Source organism: Mytilus californianus, unplaced genomic scaffold (genome assembly GCF_021869535.1).
Source record: "Mytilus californianus isolate M0D057914Y unplaced genomic scaffold, xbMytCali1.0.p SCAF_19, whole genome shotgun sequence".
Classification (NCBI taxonomy): domain Eukaryota; kingdom Metazoa; phylum Mollusca; class Bivalvia; order Mytilida; family Mytilidae; genus Mytilus; species Mytilus californianus.
In genome coordinates, this window is record NW_026262667.1 from 7,954,470 (window position 1) to 7,976,544 (window position 22,075).

Consider the following 22,075-nt stretch of genomic DNA (forward strand, 5'->3'; position numbering starts at 1 on the left):
GCGATTTCATAGGTTATGAAAGTAGTTTTAACAATAGGGTCTACGATAGTGTAAACCATTGGGGGAAAACCTATAGGACCTATCCTATTGAAGTGTTTGTAGATATGCAAATCGTATAAGAATTATATAGCTCTCTATTTTGGAGTACCTTGAGATTCAACTTGTGTGTTAAGAATCACACTCTAGTTTTAAGTTTGTCATGCTATTTATGTCCTTTAATAATGTATCTTACCATAAAAGAGTGTTAACCTTTTAAGTTTCATTGGCTGTTATCTTTGGAAGTCCTTTAAAGAGAGCAAACAAGTTTTGTAATTTAGATTGCCTATTTTTACTTGGAACAAGCCTGATTCCCTAGCATGCCTATAACAAGAAATAAAATGCTTATATTTTTGTCAGCAAGTTTGCATGTGAGTTTTGACTAATCATTAACATGTATGACTGTAGACAGTTCAAGCATGGAAGTTTTCTTGGAGAATTTGGTGGAGGGAGACATTGTTGTTGCTGTTGTTAATGATGATGGCCAGAGAAAGTAAGTAAGAGTTTATTCAAGGGAGACATTATTGCAGCTATTGTAAGGGTTGATGGACTGAAATAGTAAGTAAGAGTTAACCAAGGGAGACATTATTGCAGCTGTTGTAAGGGTTGATGGAATGAGATAGTAAGTAAGAATTAACCAAGGGAGACATAAGTATAGCTGTTGTTAATGATGATGGACAGAGAAAATAAGTAAGACTTTATTCAAGGGAGACATAAGTAAAGCTGTTGTTAATGATGATAGGCAGAGAAAGTAAGTAACAGTTTATTCAAGGGGACATTATTGCAGCTATTGTAAGGGTTGGTGAATGAGATAGTAAGTAAGAGTTAACCAAGGGAGGCATTGTTGTAGCAGTTGTTAATGGTGATGGATAAAGAAAGTAAGAGTTTGGTGTAGGGAGATGTAATTGTAGCTGTTGTTGGTGATTATGAACTAAGAAAGCATATGTTGAATACGCATGCATTATCATACACAAAATGTTACTCTTTGGTGCATCAGGTTATTAGAATATAGGTATATAACTTTATCATAATTCCTTAAGATTATATCATTTAAGTCAGTTATTTAGGAAATCCTGTTTTGCATCATAATAAACATCCAATACATTACAAAAACTCTGGAATCAATAACAATAAACAGATATCAGTCTATATATAAGGGCTGAAACAATGTGCCTACATAAAGAAATGATTTCAGTTTCAAGGATGAAAATTCAGTGTTTGCCTGGCCTAGGTGGAAGATACAGTGTCAATAATTGGTAAAAGTTAATAAGATTATTTAGCCCCACCCCTTCAGTTATAATCTGACACTTTTGCATAGTAAACAGGTTAAAGATTTTGATTAGGTTATTATCTTTATACATATATACCCAGTAAATACATTGTACTAAATGAAAATAACACTGTGTCCAAAGCACTTTTCTGGATTTACCCTCATCAGGAACGATCAAACCTAAACATTTGAAAGCCAAAGATATAAAAGAACTAAGTTTTATTTTACTGTACTTAAGATGTCCAACCTTTCATTTTGCCAAGTGTAAAGATAGTCATACAGTGTATCATTTACATCATATGTGTTTTACAAACAGGAATACATTAAAATACCCTCTAGTCCAGATCAAAACTGAACCAAGATATGGGTTAAAAATATTGAAAATCAAACAGACAGAAAAATATAGTGATTTGTTAATCATTTTTGTGTAACTTTATTTTGTAATAACTATGTTATAGGTTGAGTACTCATGCCAGGGACTTGTATAATCAGCTTGGTAGTAGCATGATACAGAACCTTAGATTCCGTGATGTTTGGTACTTTGTTGGTAAGAAAGGAATCAAAGGATTTACTAGCACAGAACAGGTAGGCATGATTCTGTGATGTGTGGTACTTTGTTGGTAAATAATGCATGAAAAGCCATGAAAAGTTTGACTTGTATAAAACATGTTTTAGTTATTTTTTGTAGTACTTTGTAGGCAAGATATGAAAGTTTTTCTCTTCATAAACAGGTAATTAAAGTTCTGTCATATTGTGGGGAATAAAAGGGGTACTTTATATGTAAAAAAAGACAAACAAGTGTTACTCTCTCTGAACAGCAGTTAAGCTCAATTTTATGATGCAAACATATGCTGGTTATCCTGATTCAGAAAGATTGCATAAGAAAAAAATCAATATCTGATTTTTTTTTATTAATTTCTTATTGAAAAGAATTTAATATACTATAAAAACATGAAGTTTGAATGGCAGAATATATAAGATTTATTTTACAGATCAGTTTTGCTGGATATGATGGTAGTTGGCCAACATCTATGAAGGACTCCTTTTGTTTACCTTATAACTGTAAGTAATAGAAAGTACCTGTAACAGAACTTGCTATTGCATTAGGAAAGTGGTATAAACATGGTCAATCAGACAGTAAATTTAGAGCCAAGGTAATCAAGTAAGCATCCATAAGAAGGAAACTTTGCATTAATAAGTAGGAACAAATTTTCTTTAATTTGAAATCAGTTAACACTAAGATTTTGTACATGCTCAATGAAAAAATATTTCTGGTTGATGACTACTGTTAGTTGATATATCTATACTATTAAATGAGAAGACCTCATTTTGTGTGTCGCTTCTCTTCCTTCCACAATAAATTAATCATCATGCCTCTGTGTCCTAGAGGTACCATGCATAGTCGCATTTGTCATCCTCGCTTATGATTATTCCGTTTGGGTTATTTTGGGAGGAAAACGAAAATAAAGGAGTCCGAATATTGTTTCCGTCATCGGATGGACTTTTAAGTCATAGACAAGACTTCCTTTTAGGACGGTTTAAAATAACACATAATTTTCATAGGTACTTGGGGACAGGACAATTATTTTCGTTTTTTCTGTATACTATATGAACATACATATACTATAAATAAAATGTATTTGCTATTTACTATCAATTCCAAGTTTACTATCAACGGCGGTCATATATTATTTAGATATTATAGTATATGTATGTTCATAGTATACAGACTGAAAACGCGAAAATAATTGAAATTAATAGAACACAAAAAAATAACGGATTTTGAAAAAAAAGGGAGAGGGCTAAAAAAATTGTCCTGTCCCCAAGTACCTATGACTTTTGATACCTTTCTTGAAATTCTCCAGTCATAAAATCTTTTACAAAAAATCATCCTACAACAGTTTATATACTTTCAACCACTCTCTAAATGCCTGCGATTTCGTGGGTGTGTTCTAGTTGAATTTATATATTAGGAGACTTCAGTTTAAGTCTATTGTTGAAGACTATGTTGCCCTCTTGTTGTCGTTGTGTTGTTTCTGTTGTTGGGTTAGTCTCATTGATTATATTTCCCACATCTCCTTTTATTAGTTTTTACTGTAGTTAAAACTATCTTATTACACAGTTAGTTGAATAATGTCATTTTGTGTTGTCATTCATAGTTTGAATCATTAATTAAGGATTAATATTCATTACAGTAAAAGGTACAGATATTCCCCCAACACCTAAATCAAAGAGAAATGAGGCCAGAAGAGAATTTTGTAAGAAGTATGATGGCTATGAACATTTATGTGATCGTAAGTATATACAATTTAATGTATTATACAATATATTTCCTAAGAAGAATATCTTTTGAAGACAAGTACTGATACTCCTTTAATTAGATATGTTTGGTCGGAGTTATGCAGCAGAACCTTTGAAATGGCAATTTTTCATCATACCATGAAAATATGAGAATTGGTGGTCAGAAACTTCTTCATTTCATAATCAAGAAATAGCATTTGAAGAAGAATTTTTTTTCATATTTACTGATAAATTAACAGCTTTTTGAGTTAATAATCAGGGTTAAAGGTTTTAAAACATCAATAACCTTTTTTAAACCTTCATTGAATTTCAGGAAACTTTTTCCGAAACTTTATGATACCTAGTAGAATAAAACATTGATTTTCCCCATTTTTTTCTTAGGAATTTTGTTATTTTGTCGTTTGGGTGCTCTCTCACTGGGGTATACCCCACATCTCGTTTTGTTCAAATAAGAAAGATATTACATTCAGATTATTCTTATGAAAGTTTTTGGATTAACAAAACCATAACAGGCTAGTTCGATTGGCATAGATATTAAAACATTTTGTTTACTACAAATATGATGTAAAGTAACATAAAGTAATTGAATGTTTTGGATGAGGTTAGAATACACTTTATGCTACCTACAGTCTTATCATTTAGATCCATCTATTTTCTGATCCAATGCCTTGTGTAAGGAGAGTGTTATGCTCTGCAAGTTAAAGAACCCTTGCAATAACTCTCATGGAATCCATCATTGGCATGATGCAATCCAAATTTCCTGGCTTCATCTAGATTCACCCCTTTGCTGAAAACATCATTTTTGATTAAATGTAAATTTGTTCTGTTCCTGTACTTATTAGCCACTAGATGTGATCATCAACAATAAGAAATCAATCAATTTATTATTATGTTATTTAAGTATTTTAACTTTTAATGATATTCAAGAATTTTAACCAAATAAATTCACCTGGTGTATCTCAATGTAAATTTGACATGAAAATTTAACAAAGACATGATTTCAAATGCCTGTCAAATTATTTCAAAAAGTAAAACAACAAAAATACCAAACTCCAAGGAAAATTCAAAACGGAAAGTTCCTTAACAATTGGCAAAATCAATGCTCAAACACATCAAACGAATGGAAAACAACTCAATAGAGTTAGTAGGTAAGATAATGCTTCCTAACCATGGTATTCAGATACAGCAATTTGAAACAGACTTGTAACAGGTTGTCTATAATTGTTTACATCCACTTCATTTGAACTTTGGTGGATAGTTGTCTCCTTGGCTATTATATCACATTTCCTTATTTTTATATTGTAGTTGCTTACTACATCTGATACACATAATGTTTGTATATTTGTATGTGTATTATAGCTGCTGCTGTAGATGAAACGTTACAAGGTGTTGAGTTAGTAGACAGAAGCCATGCTAATGATGGAATATTTAAAGTACCTATAGTCATTATACCAGGTAAGATTATTAAAACAATACACCTGCAGCTTTCATTTAATTCAAAAATATTATTTCAGTTACAAGGGATATGTATTACTGCAAGATATTTCCAAAAACTTTTTCAATTAATTTGCTAAGATGATGACATATTATTGTATTTGGTACTTTGGCTCAATTTAATAGTTAACTGACATTTAAAAAAGTTTGTTTCAAATTATATTATTGGAAAGAGATTTTAATTTTCATTATGACTGAGAATATGCTTAGAAGTTTTATTACCATTTCCAACATAAATTTTCTAGGATTAGTGCCACTGTTTAATAGTATGTATAATATAATAAATCACATAGATATTTGCTGATCTTTAACATCTAACCCAGAAATCTCCCTCCAAAACAGAAACTAAAGTAATGTATTGACATTACATTTGTGGTCATATTTGTACCAGTGTCCTTAAGTATTGCAAGTGATTTCTTATAAAACAGAAAATGTTTTGTAGCATTCTCGAAAATTCTTTATTAAAGATAAACTAGTGAAACTAGGAAATTTTGGGTAGAGATTGAAATTTAACAAAAACAGGATGTCAAATGCCAGTCAAGTTGATAAACTAAGAGAGGGAGATTTGTATCTACAGTGGAATTCCTTCCCTCCATTCAAAAGAGTTAGCAGGTTTGGTCATGCTTTTTTGAGGGAGTAGCCTCTTTTACCATGGTATTAGGACACTAGCTTCCCCTCACATTATGTTGCTATAGAACATTAGCATCCTATACACATGTTGGTGGTATTTCCCATTTAGTGTGGATGGGTACAAAACAAATATTCCCCATACATAGGTTATTGGTATAAAAACAGTTGTTCCACAATAATGGATTGATAATATAAATATTTCAACAATAGTTCTACATAAATAAGATTCTCTCATTGTGCATATTTTTAGTATTTAAACAGTTCCTCGTGCAAACTTTGCTGATGTATAATAAAAATTACACAGATTGATTATATAAGAACAAAAATTCCTGTACACAAATTGTTGGTACAAAATGGTAGTCCACATGAACAATTTGTACCCATACATAGTCCCAAATGAAGATTGTTGATAAACCCCGTTTGTTAGAGTTGTCAGATACCAGTACTGTTCCAAAACATAAACTCTAGGCAGGAAAACTATAATGTATATCCCAGATATTTGGTAAATACACAAGCTTCACACGCACTTAGATATATTCATATTTAAATGTATTTATGTATCATTATAAAAGCTTTAGTACATATGACATTTATATTTATACGTTTTACATAAGAGTGAAATGAACTAAGTTAGACATTTTGGTTTAAAACAATAATATACTACTAATATGAGTTTAAATTGAATATTATGCTGAGGTGTATTACTTATGGTTTACACTTTGAAGTAGGCTTAGTTTAAAGGTGAAGGGTCATGTGGTCTTTATTAATTTATGTAAAAATATTATGGTAAATATTAGAAGTACCTCTCCATTTATGAATCATGCAAAATATGATTCAGTTGGTTTGAAAGCCTACAAAGAAATTGTTTGATACCGGATTGAGGATATAAAAATATGACTTAATTCATTTAATATTTTTCTTTTATACTCCTACCAGATGAGGTATGAATTTTATAAAGTGCACTATTAATCTTGTGCTGATTGAGATAACTCCAAATATATCCTATAAAATGTATTGTAAAATGCATGCAGTTATCTGTCCTTGTAAGGCTGTAGATGGAAAATATTAGGTATTTATCGACACCAACATTGCAGCTGATTGACAAAAATATTCATTTGTAGTCTTTCATGCGGTGTATTGCAAAATTTTGTTTTTTGCATGATTCATATATGGACTACCACTTAAACTTACATAGAGAAAAATATTTCTATTTTTAGCTCACCTGGCCCAAGTGTGCTTTTTTTCATCACTTGGCGTCCATCGTCTGTTAACTTTTACAAAAATCTTCTCCTCTGAAACTACTGGACCAAATTTAACCAAACTTGGCCACGCCTGCCAACCAAGATGGCCAAGCTGGCTAAAAATAGATATGGGGTAAAATGCAAGTTTTGTCTATTATTTTGAAAACCGTTATAAATTAAGAAAATCTGACAGGTTAAAAAAATTTTAAAAATGTTCAGAATGTTGAGCTCTACCAATTGTTGATGACGTCAAAACTGTCAGGTGACTTCTTGTAGGAGTTATTGCCCTTAAATGACAAATTTTACCATTTTTTTCTTCATTTTTGCCTATTATCTTGAAAACTATAATAGATAGAGTGAAACTTAAAGATGCAAAAATGATCAGCAAGACAAGATCTACGAATAAGTATCATGGTCAAAATTGTCAGTTAAAAATTATAATAGATAGATAGAAACTTAAATTAGGAAAAATGATCAGCAAGACAAGATCTACATTTAAGACATATGGAGGAAAATTTCCTGACGACTTCCCTTTTATGATGATTTTTACCAATTTTTTGGTGTTTTGCCTTATATGATAAAAATTATAATAGATAAATAGACACTTTAAATAACAAATATGATCAGCAATGCACGATCCACCAACAAGTCAAATTTTGCCGATATAGTTAGTAGACTGTCACCCTTCTTAGGAGTGATTGCCCTTAAATGAGGATTTTTTTTTTACTCTCTTTTGTGTTGTGAGCAAAAACTAAAGAAGATAGAGAGAAACTAAATAGACAAAATGATCAGCATCAAGAAAGAGATTTTTGCCATTAATTCTATTCTTGTTTACAATGTTGGAGAGAGTCTATTGTTGAATATGCACATAGACCAAGGTGAGCGACACAGGCTCTTTAGAGCATCTAGTTTTTGTTGGCATACTACAGTCACTTTTATTCAAAAATAAGATTTAAAGATGGCATTGGTGAAAAGGTCCACATATAAGATTAAAAGTTTAAGAAAGTCTGGGGAAAAGGATACAAAATGGGACTTAAATATTGTTGTCATTGAACTATAAAAAGAGGGTATGTGTAAGGAAGACAAAAAGTAATTGTTTTTGTTTGACAGTAAAATTGTAAATTTTAAGAAATATTTATTAAGTCAAACATTATTTTTGAATTATCCTTGGATGTCAACTTAAGGTACATAAATGTATTTGATAATAGAGAATTCTGTTATTGAATACAGTAACATCAATAAATATTATTTTGGTATCAAGTTGTCATAATAATTAGGAATTTCTTGTTCAATATGTTATATTTACATGTAGGTGTTAATCACAATGCAATAGTGAGAACCATGGAAACCACACTGATGCAACCTGGGATAAAACCAAATATGGTTCTGGTACGTAATAATCATTTTGAAATATGCCATATTAATGCAATTTTATTTATGAAAAGTTTCAAGTTAAAAAGAATCTTGCTGAAAATAATTATGGTGTCTCTATGAAATGTGAAATCTGTAGCTTAACTTATAAGAGATATTCTAATAAAAGATCACATAATGAATTCATTCATTGTTAGCTACAAATATCCAGGATAAGATAAATGATTCTTAATTATGATGATAAAGTTTATTAAAGCTGGATCTTCATTTAATTTTGTTTAATTAATGTTACCTGAAAGAAAAGACTTTAGATGATTAAATGAATGTAAATCTTGTGATACTAAGTGGCCCTCATGGCTTTCATTGAAAATGTTAAAGTAAGCAAGATCTCAAAAATCACCCCAAAAATATTAAAAAAATACCTGCCATGCTTCATCAAGAAACATTGAGATTTTCAGTGTTTTGCATCATGCCAATACTTTAAAATACAAAATAGAAGTATTGGCCATCCTAAGACATACCCTCTTTCTGTGACTGTTAAATTTTTGATATATTGGTGGTGTTTGATTTTTTCTTCCATTAGTCATAAAATAGTTTGTTAAATCTTTATTTTAAAAGATACATTTTCCAAACCTTTAAGCCATATTAAGAAAGGTTATGAAATGAGAAAAAAATTAAAACATAAGGAATATGTCAGAAGTGAATAAGAAGTTTTCAAAAGAATGAGAGAGCCATGTGATATTTTGAGATAAATAATATAGCTATTAAATACAGGTGCCAATATCTTGTATTATGTGTCTGTTGTTCTATTCTTAGAACTCAATAAAAGATGTGCAGGACAAATGTTTTGTTTATATGCTTCCTTTATGATTAATAACTTAATGTTAGCAGTTATATATCTATAACTTTTCTTTTAATGTTTTTTTCACATTTTATTTTAGGTTGCCTATGATGAAAATTTTCCAGAATATGGTGAACTTTCAACCTTATTTGGTTTCCATAATATAAGTGTGAAAGCTAGCACTACCTATGTAGGTGAGTCTGTCATTTAAATGGTTAAAGATCCTAACAGTTGTTGTATTTTTTGACTCGTCTGTGACAGAAGTTTTGTTGGCAGTTATCTTTTAGATACAGTCTGAGGATAAAGTATTAAGACATCAATAACTTTGTCAAACCCTCATGGAATTTTTATGCCCCCGCCGTAGCGGTGGGGGCATTAAGTTTTACCCTTGTCCGTCTGTACGTACGTACGTACGTACGTACGTCCCAAAATTGGTTTCCGTTCTCTAACTTCAGTTTGCCTCAACCAAATGTAATGAAACTTATACACAATGCTTATTACCACAAAACACAGATCAAGTTTGAATTTTGGTGGCGTCACTTTAACCGTTCTAGAGTTATGCCCCTTTATAAATGGAAAAATTGCAAAATTTTTAGTTTCCGTTCTCTTACTTAAGTTTGCCTCAACCAAATGTTATGAAACTTATACACAAGGCTTATTATCACAAAACACAGATCAAGTTTGAATTTTGGTGGCGTCACTTTAACCGTTCTAGAGTTATGCCCCTTTATGAATGGAAAAATTGCAAAATTTTTAGTTTTCGTCCTCTAACTTAAGTTTGCCTCAACCAAATGTTATGAAACTTATATATAATGCTTATTATCACAAAAAACAAATCGAGTTTGAATTTTGGTGGCGTCACTTTAACCGTTCTAGAGTTATGCCCCTTTATAAATGGAAAAAATTGCAAAATTTTTATTTTCTTCTAAATATCAAGTTATTTTTAAAATTGGAGGTATCTTCCTTTGTCCATGATTATAGTTGAATCAACTACAATCAATGCTTTATACAATGCAATGTTTAATTTTGACTTCCACTGATAAAACACAGATCAAGTTGAATTTGGGTAGTGTCACTATAACCATTATTGAGTTATGCCCCTTTATGAATAGAAAAATTGCTGAATTTTTAGTTTCTGTTCTCTACTTAAGTTAGCCTCAACCAAATGTTATGAGACTTACACACAAAACTCAGATCAAGTTCAAATTTGGGTAGCGTCACTTTTACTGTTCTTCAGTTATGTCCCTTTATAACTATATGATATGCAAGCGGGGGCATCATCTGTGTCCACATGTGGACACTATCCACATTTATTTTAATTTTTGATAGAATGTACGTCATTATCAAAAAATATCATCTGAGAAAATTTTTGTTGTTGTTGCTTTCCATATTTTACTGATGGATTGAATTTGGTTTTTAAAGTAGTTAACTATTACATACAGTCTGCTTTTACTTATAGATATTTCATGGATATATGTTTTGTTATAAGTAAGTACATGTGACTTTCAGTCCATTTTGCATAACTATCATACCCCTCAACATAGGAGGGGAGATAACGGTTAAGGTTTGTCTGTCCGTCTGTCTATTTTTTTCATCTGTTCCTAAATATTTTGGTCACACTTTTCTCAGGAACTACAAAACAGGGCTCTCGGTCATAAAACTTTACTCAGTACTCTTGAGTACAAAAATTGTGCTCGAAACACCAAATCCAGTATTTTAATTGGTTGATTTCTGAGTCTGAGTAGGAAAATCGTGCTCGAAATTTTTATGACCGCAAGGCCAGAGCTTCCTGAAATTTTGTATCAAGCTTCTTGAGGGCATATTGTGTGATCCATTTCACATTTATCCCTTTGTATCAAGCTTCTTAATGAGAGCATAGTGTGTGATGCATTTCACATTCATCTCTTTGTATCAAGCTTCTTGAGAGCATATTGTGTGATGCATTTCACATTCATCCGATCCCTTAACAACTTCCTGTTTACAGAATACCGGTACTAATGTATTCTTTCACATAATGGCCATGTATGGAATGTTCATCACATTTTTCCCAGGAACTCAAAATCAGAGCTAAAAATAGTATCAGGAATCCCTGATCATTATTTTACTGAAGGAGTTCGTAATAGGTTATAATTTAATTTAAAAAAGTGGAGAATATACTAAGGTGGCAATCAAACCCATAAGTTCAATAAAACCAAACAACACCATGATTGAAAGGAAAAAGAGGGAAAAGACAAACAACAGTTAACAAAATACCACTGAGTACAGATAATTAAAGGTGGAGCAATATAGACCCCATCAGAAAGGTGCTACCGAGTGGTAAGATATATCAACATTCACCTGGTTGCAAAGAATGTATACTTTTTCTGCTACTTAGTTGTTTTCTAACAGTATTATTGGTCAAATGCCCTAAACAAATCATCTGGGATAAACTGGGTAATTGATCATTGGAAGTCAAGTAAGGCACTAAGAAGAATGTAATTTTGATAGACTTGTAGCATCAAAAACGTTTTGTTTGCAAAAGTTTGTCTGAATACATTTGAAGATTTAGATTTGCATAACATGTCTTCTCTGACAGATGTTCAATAAACAACACATGTTCCAGATAGTCTGGCTGGGTACAAGCACATAATGTGATGGGATTAAACCAGTTTTACATGTGCTAAGAACTCCCCTTTACCACCTACACCATCACCTTATGTTGTAAAAGTAAAACACATACTAAGAAACCTGCACAATGCAGAAGTATATATTTATATCCCGCTCAACACAGTCAGTCCTGAACTTGTCATCCCAACTCCTCTGAAACCACACAACAGAATTTCATGAAACTTTGACGATAATAAGGACATACTATGTAGATGTGCATATTGACTGGAAATTATAAAAAAAAAAATTCTAGGAGTTACCGGGTATTTCCACTTGAACTTAGAATTTTGGCCCAAATATACTATTGCAACAGTTTGTCATTGCAACTCCTCTGAAACCACACAACAGAATTTCATGAAACTTTGTAGATAATAAGGACAATATATGTAGATATGCATATCGACAGGAATTTAGGCCTAAATATACTATTGCAACAGTTTGTCAGTGCAACTCCTCTGAAACAACACAATAGAATTTCATGAAACTTTGTAGATAATAAGGACATATTATGTAGATGTGCATATCGACAGGAAATTAGAAAAAAAAATTCTAGAAGTTACCGGGTATGCCCCTTTAAACTTAGAATTTTGGCCCAAATATACCATTGCAACAGTTTGGTATTGCAACTCTTCTGAAACCACACAACAGAATTTCATGAAACTTTGTAGATAATAAGGACAATATATGTAGATATGCAGGAAATTATGATTCAATTTTTTTTTCGTGGAGTTATGCCCCTTTGAACTTAGAATTTTGGCCATGATATACTACTTCAACAGTTTGTAAGCGCAACATCTCTAAAACAACCCAACAGTTTTTGATGAAACTTTGTAGATAATAAGGAAATATTATGTTAATGTGCAAATAGACAGAAAATTATGATTCAATGTTTTTTCTAGGAGTTATGCCCTTTTGAACCTAAATATACTACTGCAACAGTTTGTCAGCACAACTCCTCTCAAACCACACAACATAATTTCATTAAACTTTGTAGTTAATGAGGATATGATATGTTGATGTGCATATCCACAAGGAATGTTTATCAGTTGACTTTTGTAGGAGTTATGAGTCTTTGAACTTAGGAATCTGGTGAGATTTTGTTTCCTCAGTGACAATTGTAAGGGCATAGGGTATGTGAGCGTGCTTACAAAGGTTCTTTAATCTAAAAAGTTTTTTTATGTTTGCTTCAAGTTTTTATGAGTTATATGGTCTGTCTTTCAGATGTATTAGACAAAGCTATAGAAGCAGGCTGGGATTACTTTGATGTAAAGGTAGGAATAAATTATTTATAACAGCATATGATCAATTTAATTTAAAAAGATTTTGAAAGCGTTAATGTAATGACCATTTTTGCACATGATTTCATACTCAGTATGTTTGTAATTCATAAGTTAAACCAAGTTGACTTCACTTTTACATAATTTATGATAAAAAATGTTTCTAGTGATATGAACATGTAGTGTTTATTATTATACCCCCGCTTTAAAAAAGTGGGAGTATACTGTTTTACCTCTGTCTGTCTGTCTGTCAGTCCATCCATCCATCAGTCCATCCATCCGTCAGTCCGTCAGTCCGTCCCATGAATATTTTCGTCGCATCTCAGGAACTACATTACAAAGATTTCTGAAATTTGGTTTCAGGGTTTATATAAGTCAGCTATACTGGGTGATGCGTTTTCAGATTTATCACTCAACAACTTCCTGTTTTACCAAAATATTTGGGCAGGGGTATCATCAGTGAGCAGTAGCTTGCAGTTTCACTTGTTGAGAAAGATTTTATTAATGCGAAAAATGCAACAGTATCAGGTTAGCAATAATAAAAACTTGTATTCATAATTTCTGTAGTGATTTTCCTTCATAAAATTTTTGCTATCTCAATAGATTTTTCATTTTTGCCAGAAGTCAAGGATTCTCAATAATTAATTTCTGAATTTACAGTAATACAAAAGTATGTGACATTATATTAAATGTGTTGTGTTGAGACAAAACAAGTGTAATGTACAGAGATACTGATTGTTTCTGACCATCTAGAACTGAAGTTAGATTCTATGTGTGCACTTGGGATGTTTATCATCCAAGCTTCATAGTATATGCATATGCAGAGTTACAGTAAATTCACCATTAAATTCATTGTGTCTTGTTTGTGGATTGACATGGAAAGTAGAACTTTGACTGGCACAGTTGATGGGTCGGAAATTTTGCTTTATTTTTCTGAGAGTTGTACTCTTTAATTATGGAACATTGGATTTCAAGTCCGTGGTCAAAGTAAACACTAACACTGTTTGAATTATATGTATCAGACCTTTTATAGCTTACTATATGGTTTGGCTTTTGTTCATTTTTGAAGGTTGTACAGTAACCTATAGTTGCTTTCATCTACATCATTTGGTCTCTTGTGGATACTTGTCTCATTGGCAATTATACCACATGTTTTTTTTTATTATTTTTTTATGAGATTGAAGATTGAATTAATTTGGTGTTAAAATGGATAAAAATGCAGGTTTGCAATTATTAAGTGTTAAAAATATTATCTAAACAGTGTTGAATTTGTTCACTGGAACCATTTTATCAAGTATCAAACTAAAGCCAAAGTGTAGTATATTTTGCATATAATGTATAAACATATAATGTAATGAAGAAAACATATTTTTTGTCAGTTTGGAATCAAGTTATATAGTCATTTCTGCACATTTGTCAGTTTGGAATCAAGTTATATAGTCATTTCTGCACATTTGTCAGTTTGGTATCAAGTTATATAGTCATTTCTGCACATTTGTCAGTTTGGAATCAAGTTATATAGTCATTTCTGCACATTTGTCAGTTTAGAATCAAGTTATATAGTCATTTCTGCACATTTGTCAGTTTGGAATCAAGTTATATAGTCATTTCTGCACATTTGTCAGTTTGGAATCAAGTTATAAAGTCATTTCTGCACATTTGTCAGTTTGGAATCAAGTTATAAAGTCATTTCTGCACATTTGTCAGTTTGGAATCAAGTTATAAAGTCATTTCTGCACATTTGTCAGTTTAGAATCAAGTTATAAAGTCATTTCTGCACATTTGTCAGTTTAGAATCAAGTTATAAAGTCATTTCTGCACATTTGTCAGTTTAGAATCAAGTTATAAAGTCATTTCTGCACATTTGTCAGTTTGGTATCAAGTTATATAGTCATTTCTGCACATTTGTCAGTTTGGTATCAAGTTATATAGTCATTTCTACACATTTGTCAGTTTGGTATCAAGTTATATAGTCATTTCTGCACATTTGTCAGTTTGGTATCAAGTTATATAGTCATTTCTACACATTTGTCAGTTTGGTATCAAGTTATATAGTCATTTCTGCACATTTGTCAGGACATTTTGAACTTTCTATATGTCTTCCAGTATGTTTTATTGAAAAATACATCTGATTTCAGGACCACATTATTATCATTGAAGAAGAACTGATCTTAGCTCCAGATTTCTTGTCATTCATGCAGCAGTGCCTTAATGTATTTGACAGTGATCCTACTATACTGGCTGTCTCTGGATGGAATTACAATGGTAAAGTATAATACAAGTTGACTGACAAATTTTTTCTGTTTCTGCTCATTCACTGAAATTTCCCCCATGTTTTATTCATATTACATTTTAGAATATGCTTTCCTGGTTTAATATTAATGAAAAAGATAGGTAGATTTCATGTGAAATGCTTAATTTCTTGAATACTGTGGATTCATTTTTATTGGTGGTTTACCAATTTTCGTGGGTTTCGTGGGTCACAGCAAACCACGAATTTAAGAATTCAACGAAGAATAATCTCGAGAAATGTGTATGGAGTCAGATGTTTATTTCCAGTTATGTTATGCAGTTCTAGTATAGTGTTGACTAGTAATAAACATTGTAACATAACACGTGTTTTTAATGAAAGAAGATACAAGTATTTTGATTAAATCAATAATAAATAAATCGAATATCAGTGATAATTTACTTTTTAAAATTGATTAAAACTGTTCATGGAAAATAACTGCAAGTTGTTAATTACCGTGTCATAGTTTGGTTTACTGGTGATTAAGAATCAATAGTATTAAGTACGGGGATATTGCCCGTAGGTAATATTGACAGGAGCATGTATTTTCACACCTTTTACTTATATGACTGTTTATTATATCGTGATTAGGGAAATGAGCTTTCAATCATAGAGTTTTGAATGCCTTATAAAATTCCGACAAGAATTTATAAATTGTAAAACAAACAAATAATTAGTTGTCTCTGTCCATTATTGTAGTAGAAGTTTTCAATGAACACTTTAACCTAGAATGACCAAGCGAGGATTTTGACAATTCAAAACTTTTTCAATGAATTCCTTCTTTTTTGTTTGTTTTATTATTGATCAAACCAAGGAGGTTATATGATCTAAATCAAAAAGAAATCCACGTATTACGTATCTGATTTTTTTTTTTTTTTGTAATCAGCGATCCACGGATTTACGTATACCACGAAATGTCTTTTTTTCTCTATCCACGAAAATTGATACCCACGAAAATAAATAAATCCACAGTATTAAGAGAATTTTTTTTTAAGTTTGTTTGGCTTTTGTATACATTTCTTTAATATTTTAATTTCCTGGTATATATATATTATTTTGACTTCAACCCTTCTTACTTTTTTCTCTGTAATTATGCATAATAATGTTTTGGTAATAGGTTATGATGTCACATCTGGAGATAGAGAGGCGGTATATAGAGTGGAAGAATTTCCAGGATTAGCTTTCATGTTACGCAGAAACGTTGTAGAGAAATATATGTTAGGAAAACTCTCCAAGTGTTGTCATAAAAGGTAATAAGTTTTAAGATTCTTGTTTAAAAAGGTGATCTGGTTTATGTGTTAAGTATGTGTGTATGTAATTTTTTTACAGAAACTCCCTTTTGTACAGAAATTTATACATAGATTATATAAACATGTAAAGGATGACACATCATCTTAAATTAGCCTCTAAACTATTGCGTATCATAAATGATTCTTTTCCCACTTCATTGAAAATAGCTTCCAAAACTATTGCGTATCATAAACATGATAAATGATTCTTTTCCCACTTCATTGAAAATAGCTTCCAAAACTATTTGCATAGTATAAATTTTACCACTTGACTGAAATAGGAAAGGTTTAATATCTAAGCTTTCTTGGATTGACCCATATATAAAGAAGGCAATCATTAACTAAGGATTATGTTGTAAATATGTTAGATTGTTTTTATCACAAGCTTATAAGCATTATATTTTAATCTTTGATTATAAATCTGTTCAAGGATAAAGATTATCTAGGGTTGGGTTTGTGTTGGATTAAATGTCATCTGGTATGTTCAAAAGCCAGATCTCATAATATCAAATGAATATTTAAAAACATGGTGCATTGAGAATAAAAGACTGAAAAAGTATCAAAATAGATATCATAAGTTTATTATACTCAAGCTCCAAAGGAGGAAGAAATACTTGTTTATCTCTGTTCGTCATTCTGTCCCTTACACGTTTTTCTTAGCACCTACAAGTCGTACTTTCTTTATATATTGCACCAAGCTTCATCTGTTTATATCATACAGTGTTAAACATTTCCTTTAATCTTCCTGTTTGCTGAAAAAATGATATGTGTAAAATATCATGCTACTACCAGTATATGAAATTTCATGACATTTGTATAGTCAACAACAATGACAGAGCAGGGTTGTAGAACAATAATTCACAGTACATTTTCTTTTATTCTTTTTAATGAAAATTTACAACCTACAATGTCTATGGTCTGGTAATCTTTTTTTGGCAATTTGATTCATATATTTATTATACTGTGGATCAATTTATTTTTGTGAGTACCAATTTTCGTGGATTGAGGAAATAGTATGCTTTATGGGTATTTGATTTTGTGGTTTTGCCAAAGTCTGCATGCAAGTCTATATAAAATTTATACATCATTGAACATTCAAATTCCTGGTTCACCTGTTTCCAGGGAAATTGGTATCCCAGCAATAATTAATCTTGATTAAAGCAACGAAAAATGAACAAAAAACTTGCAAACAATTATCATGTGTGTAATTTGAATAACTTTCAGAGTATGGGACCATTGGATTCTAACTGATGAATCAGGGAATGAGATAACAGGAGATGTTATAGTACCAGATGTATCAAGAGTGTTTCATCAACCATATCAAAGTGCCAAAGATGAAGATAAACACCTTGTAGAACTGTTCCAGAAACCAAGACTTACTAATGTGTAAGTTACTATACTTTAAGCTATAAGTAAACTGTACAAGGACACAGAATACTTCAGATACATAGAAATAAGTGCCTTCTTTTATGCTAAATTTGCAAATTCGTGCAAATTTTTGTATAGTCTTAAATTTTTATGATGTTGTTTCTTAAGACAAACTATATCATATGTTGATGATATTTTGTATGCATTTAGAACTCCTTGAACTGCAAATGAATATTAAAAAAGTGGTAGATGTTGCAATTTAATTCCAGAGATTCATGAATTAAAATATGAATTTTCACACAAATTTCGATTTTCTTGAAAATATGTCAAATTATTTTTATTTCAAATTGATATGTTATTGCTGTCATCTAATTGGTCATCCCCTATCCAAAATTTTACTGTTAAACATGCGAAATGTTAGGGGGAGTTTGGCGCGCCTTCAAACTAGTTTAACCCCGCCACATTCTGTATGTGCTTGTCCCAAGTCAGGAGCCTGTAATTCAGTGGTTGTCGTTTGTTGCTGTATATCAAATTTGTTTTTCGTTCATTATTTTGTACATAAGTGAGGCCGTTAGTTTTCTCGTTTGAATTATTTTACATTGGTCATTTCGGGGCCTTTTATAGCTGACTATGCTGTATGGGTTTTACTCATTGTTGAAGGCTGTACGGTGACCTATAGTTGTTAATTTCTGTGTCATTTGGTCTCTTGTGGAGAGTTGTCTCATTGGCAATCATACCACATCTTCTTATTATTATAATTTAGTTTGACCCAGACTTACAATGTTGGTCTGTAATTTTTCTTATACACAATTGATTGAGATTCAGGAGCCTCTTCTGGTATGACAGAGAAGTCAAAAAGTGTGTCCTATGCAATTCTGCCTTTGGTATATTTGATCATTTTTTAGTAGTCTGAGGTTCTAAATTAAAGTATTGTACAGTTCCATCTTGCATAATGGTTATAGGTTTTAAACTGATTAGTGATTAACTTTAAATGTATGCACAACTTAAGATTTAATTTTTCAGAAATCTTTGTTCAGAAGTCAATGTATCTGTCTTGAAAATAGATTTTCCTAGCATTTGTTTTAGTGCTGGGAAATGATCAGAAAGCAAGATTTTGTATTATCAAAATAAAATATAGGCAAGACATTTCTCTGTGTCAGCAGTTTAATTAATTCATGAATTCATATATTTATATTATACATTTATTTGATGAGAAAGTGAGATTAAAGCATCATATATGCTTTGTTCTATTAATTGAATTAAAAAATTACCTACAGATAAATATACAAAAATGTTCAACTGATTGCTTGTTAAAAGAAGCAGATTTCTCCATAGAAAACCTCATTGAATTGAATAAGGAAATAACAGAATTAAATGGAGAATGAATTTCAAAATCTGTTCATCTGAAGTATATTTATTACAAAACTGATTGAAATTCATTTGAATTTCACCTCGAAAATAATGACTTTTTCTGTTTATTAGTTTTTAAGCTTAATTTTCTTTTCTTGATAAGTATTTATCTGATAAGTAGACAATATATGTAATAAATGTATTCCCATTTGTATTTAAATTAAATTTTATTTTGACTATTGGTTAAGTATGAAGTCTCTCTAGTTCCTGTTGTGGCTTACCTAATTCATTTATAGTTTTGGGGTTATTTTGGACAAATTTAAGATTCAATATAAAAGACAAGTAATTATTCAACATAAAACAATTACAACCCCTGAATTTCTTTAAATATATTTGGTCCCCCCTTTAACTGGAATTGTTGGGAAGTGAGACAATAAATGAGGGTCGTAATGGGGGTACCTTCATGACGAATAACAATAAAAATTCGTGCCAAATAACGTTAACGGTAATTTTTGGTGCATGATGATAAAATGTACACTTTCTTTTAGACGATAAAAAAATTGACTGGTTTTGACGAATCACGTTAAATTTTTTCCAAGAATAACGGTAACGATAATTATTTGAGACCTCTGACAAATCACAGTAAAATTTTAACCAATGACGCTAACAGTAGCCGAAAATGACCGTTTGACGCCTGACGGTAAATTACTACCCTCATATATTGTGATAATTTTCTTGTGTCCTCATTATTTAAACATAATGAAAAATGTTCCAATTGTTTAATCACAATTTCATCCTTTCAATTGTGATATCTCCAAATGAGACTTATTACTGAATTTGTACTTACATGAGCACACAATGGATGTCACATGTGAAGCAGGATCTACTTACCCTTCCAGAGCACCTGAGATCACCCCCAAATTTTGGTAGGTGTGGCTCAGTCTTTAGTTTTCTGTGTAGTGTTTTGTGGTCTTGTTTTTCTTTGTCTTTGTTTTTTATTGTTTTTGCCATGCCATTGTCAGATTGTCTTAGACTTATGAGTTTTGAATTTCCCATTGGTATCTTATGCATCTTTTTTGCATTCTAATTAAAATCAAGTATAAAGAAGTTCTTTATGATAGGCTATCAATATCGATATGCATCAGGCATTAGGCTCAGTCTCCATAATCATGTCTTAGTTATTTTGTATGTTTTATGCAGTCATATTGCAAGTTTCTTGTCCAAGTCTATTTATACAGAAGTACTTGCAATAGATATTGATAACATGTATGCCTCTGTTGAAGCAGTTATGTTGAAAGGAGAATATTTATTATATGAGGCTCTTCAATGGTAGTCATTCATCATTTACTGTAATTGTAAAGAACCAATTATATATCTTCATGAAAAAATAACTTCCATAAAGACTAAATGTTGCCCTTTAAAAGACTTTTCTAATTTGATTGTCTCACTTGTTATGAATTTAGCAAAATATGAGACATTTACAGAAATTTAATCCCACAGCAGTGATAGCTCATACCTGCTAGACAGATAATTAGTGGTATAAAGTTGATAGCCCATACCTGCTAGACAGGTAATTAGTGGTATGAAGTTGATAGCTCATACCTGCTAGACAGATAATTAGTGGTATGAAGTTGATAGCTCATACCTGCTAGACAGACAATTAGTGGTATGAAGTTGATAGCCCATACCTGCTAGACAGACAATTAGTGGTATGAAGTTGATAGCCCATACCTGCTAGACAGATAATTAGTGGTATGAAATTGATAGCCCATACCTGCTAGACAGATAATTAGTGGTATGAAGTTGATAACCCATACCTGCTAGACAGACAATTAGTGGTATGAAGTTGTTAGCCCATACCTGCTAGACAGATAGTTAGTGGTATGAAGTTGATAACCCATACCTGCTAGACAGATAATTAGTGGTATGAAGTTGATAGCCCATACCTGCTAGACAGATAATTAGTGGTATGAAGTTGATAGCCCATACCTGCTAGACAGATAATGAGTGGTATGAAGTTGATAGCCCATACCTGCTAGACAGATAGTTAGTGGTATGAAGTTGATAACCCATACCTGCTAGACAGATAATTAGTGGTATGAAGTTGATAGCCCATACCTGCTAGACAGATAATTAGTGGTATGAAGTTTGCATCTTGGAATTGTCCTTGTCCTCATTTTATAGTTTAATGACTGCATAAGGAAACTGTATAGGTTTTAACCATGTTTTCCTTTCAGTTGTTATGAGTAATAGGACCTCAATATTTGGCCCATAGGATCATTACATGATGCACATGAACTATGGTAGTCTTCACTTGTATTACCACGTTTCATGGTTCTTTGATGTTTTGTGATAAGTTCAGGTTTCTCTGTTATTACTATTGTAGATCCATTTTAAGGTGTGCATTACTTGGATCTTGGATTTTTCATGATTTATTACATACCCTGCAAACAAAGTTTGGAAGTATATAGGAATTACCTTGTCCATCTCTCTGTCTGTTTGTTTGTCCCACTTGGTGTCTGGCATTTAATTTGTTCCATTGAACTTAGGTTGATCAAACTTGGTATGCAGATGCTTCATTGGCTGGAGGGGGTGTCATATGCCAAATTTAGGTCACTCTGACCTTGATTTTGACCCCTATGATAGCAAAACCTTGTCTGATTTGTGTCCT

At 31.5% G+C, this 22,075-nt stretch overlaps 1 protein-coding gene across 2 annotated transcripts in view; it reads left to right on the top strand.

The window, feature by feature from the left end:
- Positions 1–22,075, top strand: part of LOC127727200 (protein O-linked-mannose beta-1,2-N-acetylglucosaminyltransferase 1-like) — an 87,893-nt gene that overhangs the window by 26,573 nt on the left and 39,245 nt on the right. Inside the window, exons 13-24 of one of the 2 annotated variants that reach the window (XM_052234652.1) lie at positions 445–529; positions 1,765–1,891; positions 2,299–2,368; positions 3,502–3,600; positions 4,967–5,062; positions 5,347–5,367; positions 8,285–8,361; positions 9,285–9,378; positions 13,052–13,101; positions 15,246–15,372; positions 16,515–16,647; positions 17,911–18,072. In XM_052234652.1, the coding sequence (XP_052090612.1) occupies positions 445–529; positions 1,765–1,891; positions 2,299–2,368; positions 3,502–3,600; positions 4,967–5,062; positions 5,347–5,367; positions 8,285–8,361; positions 9,285–9,378; positions 13,052–13,101; positions 15,246–15,372; positions 16,515–16,647; positions 17,911–18,072 (1,141 nt within the window). The remainder of the gene's footprint in view (positions 1–444; positions 530–1,764; positions 1,892–2,298; positions 2,369–3,501; positions 3,601–4,966; positions 5,063–5,346; positions 5,368–8,284; positions 8,362–9,284; positions 9,379–13,051; positions 13,102–15,245; positions 15,373–16,514; positions 16,648–17,910; positions 18,073–22,075) is intronic. The other variant, XM_052234653.1, reaches the window with a different exon arrangement.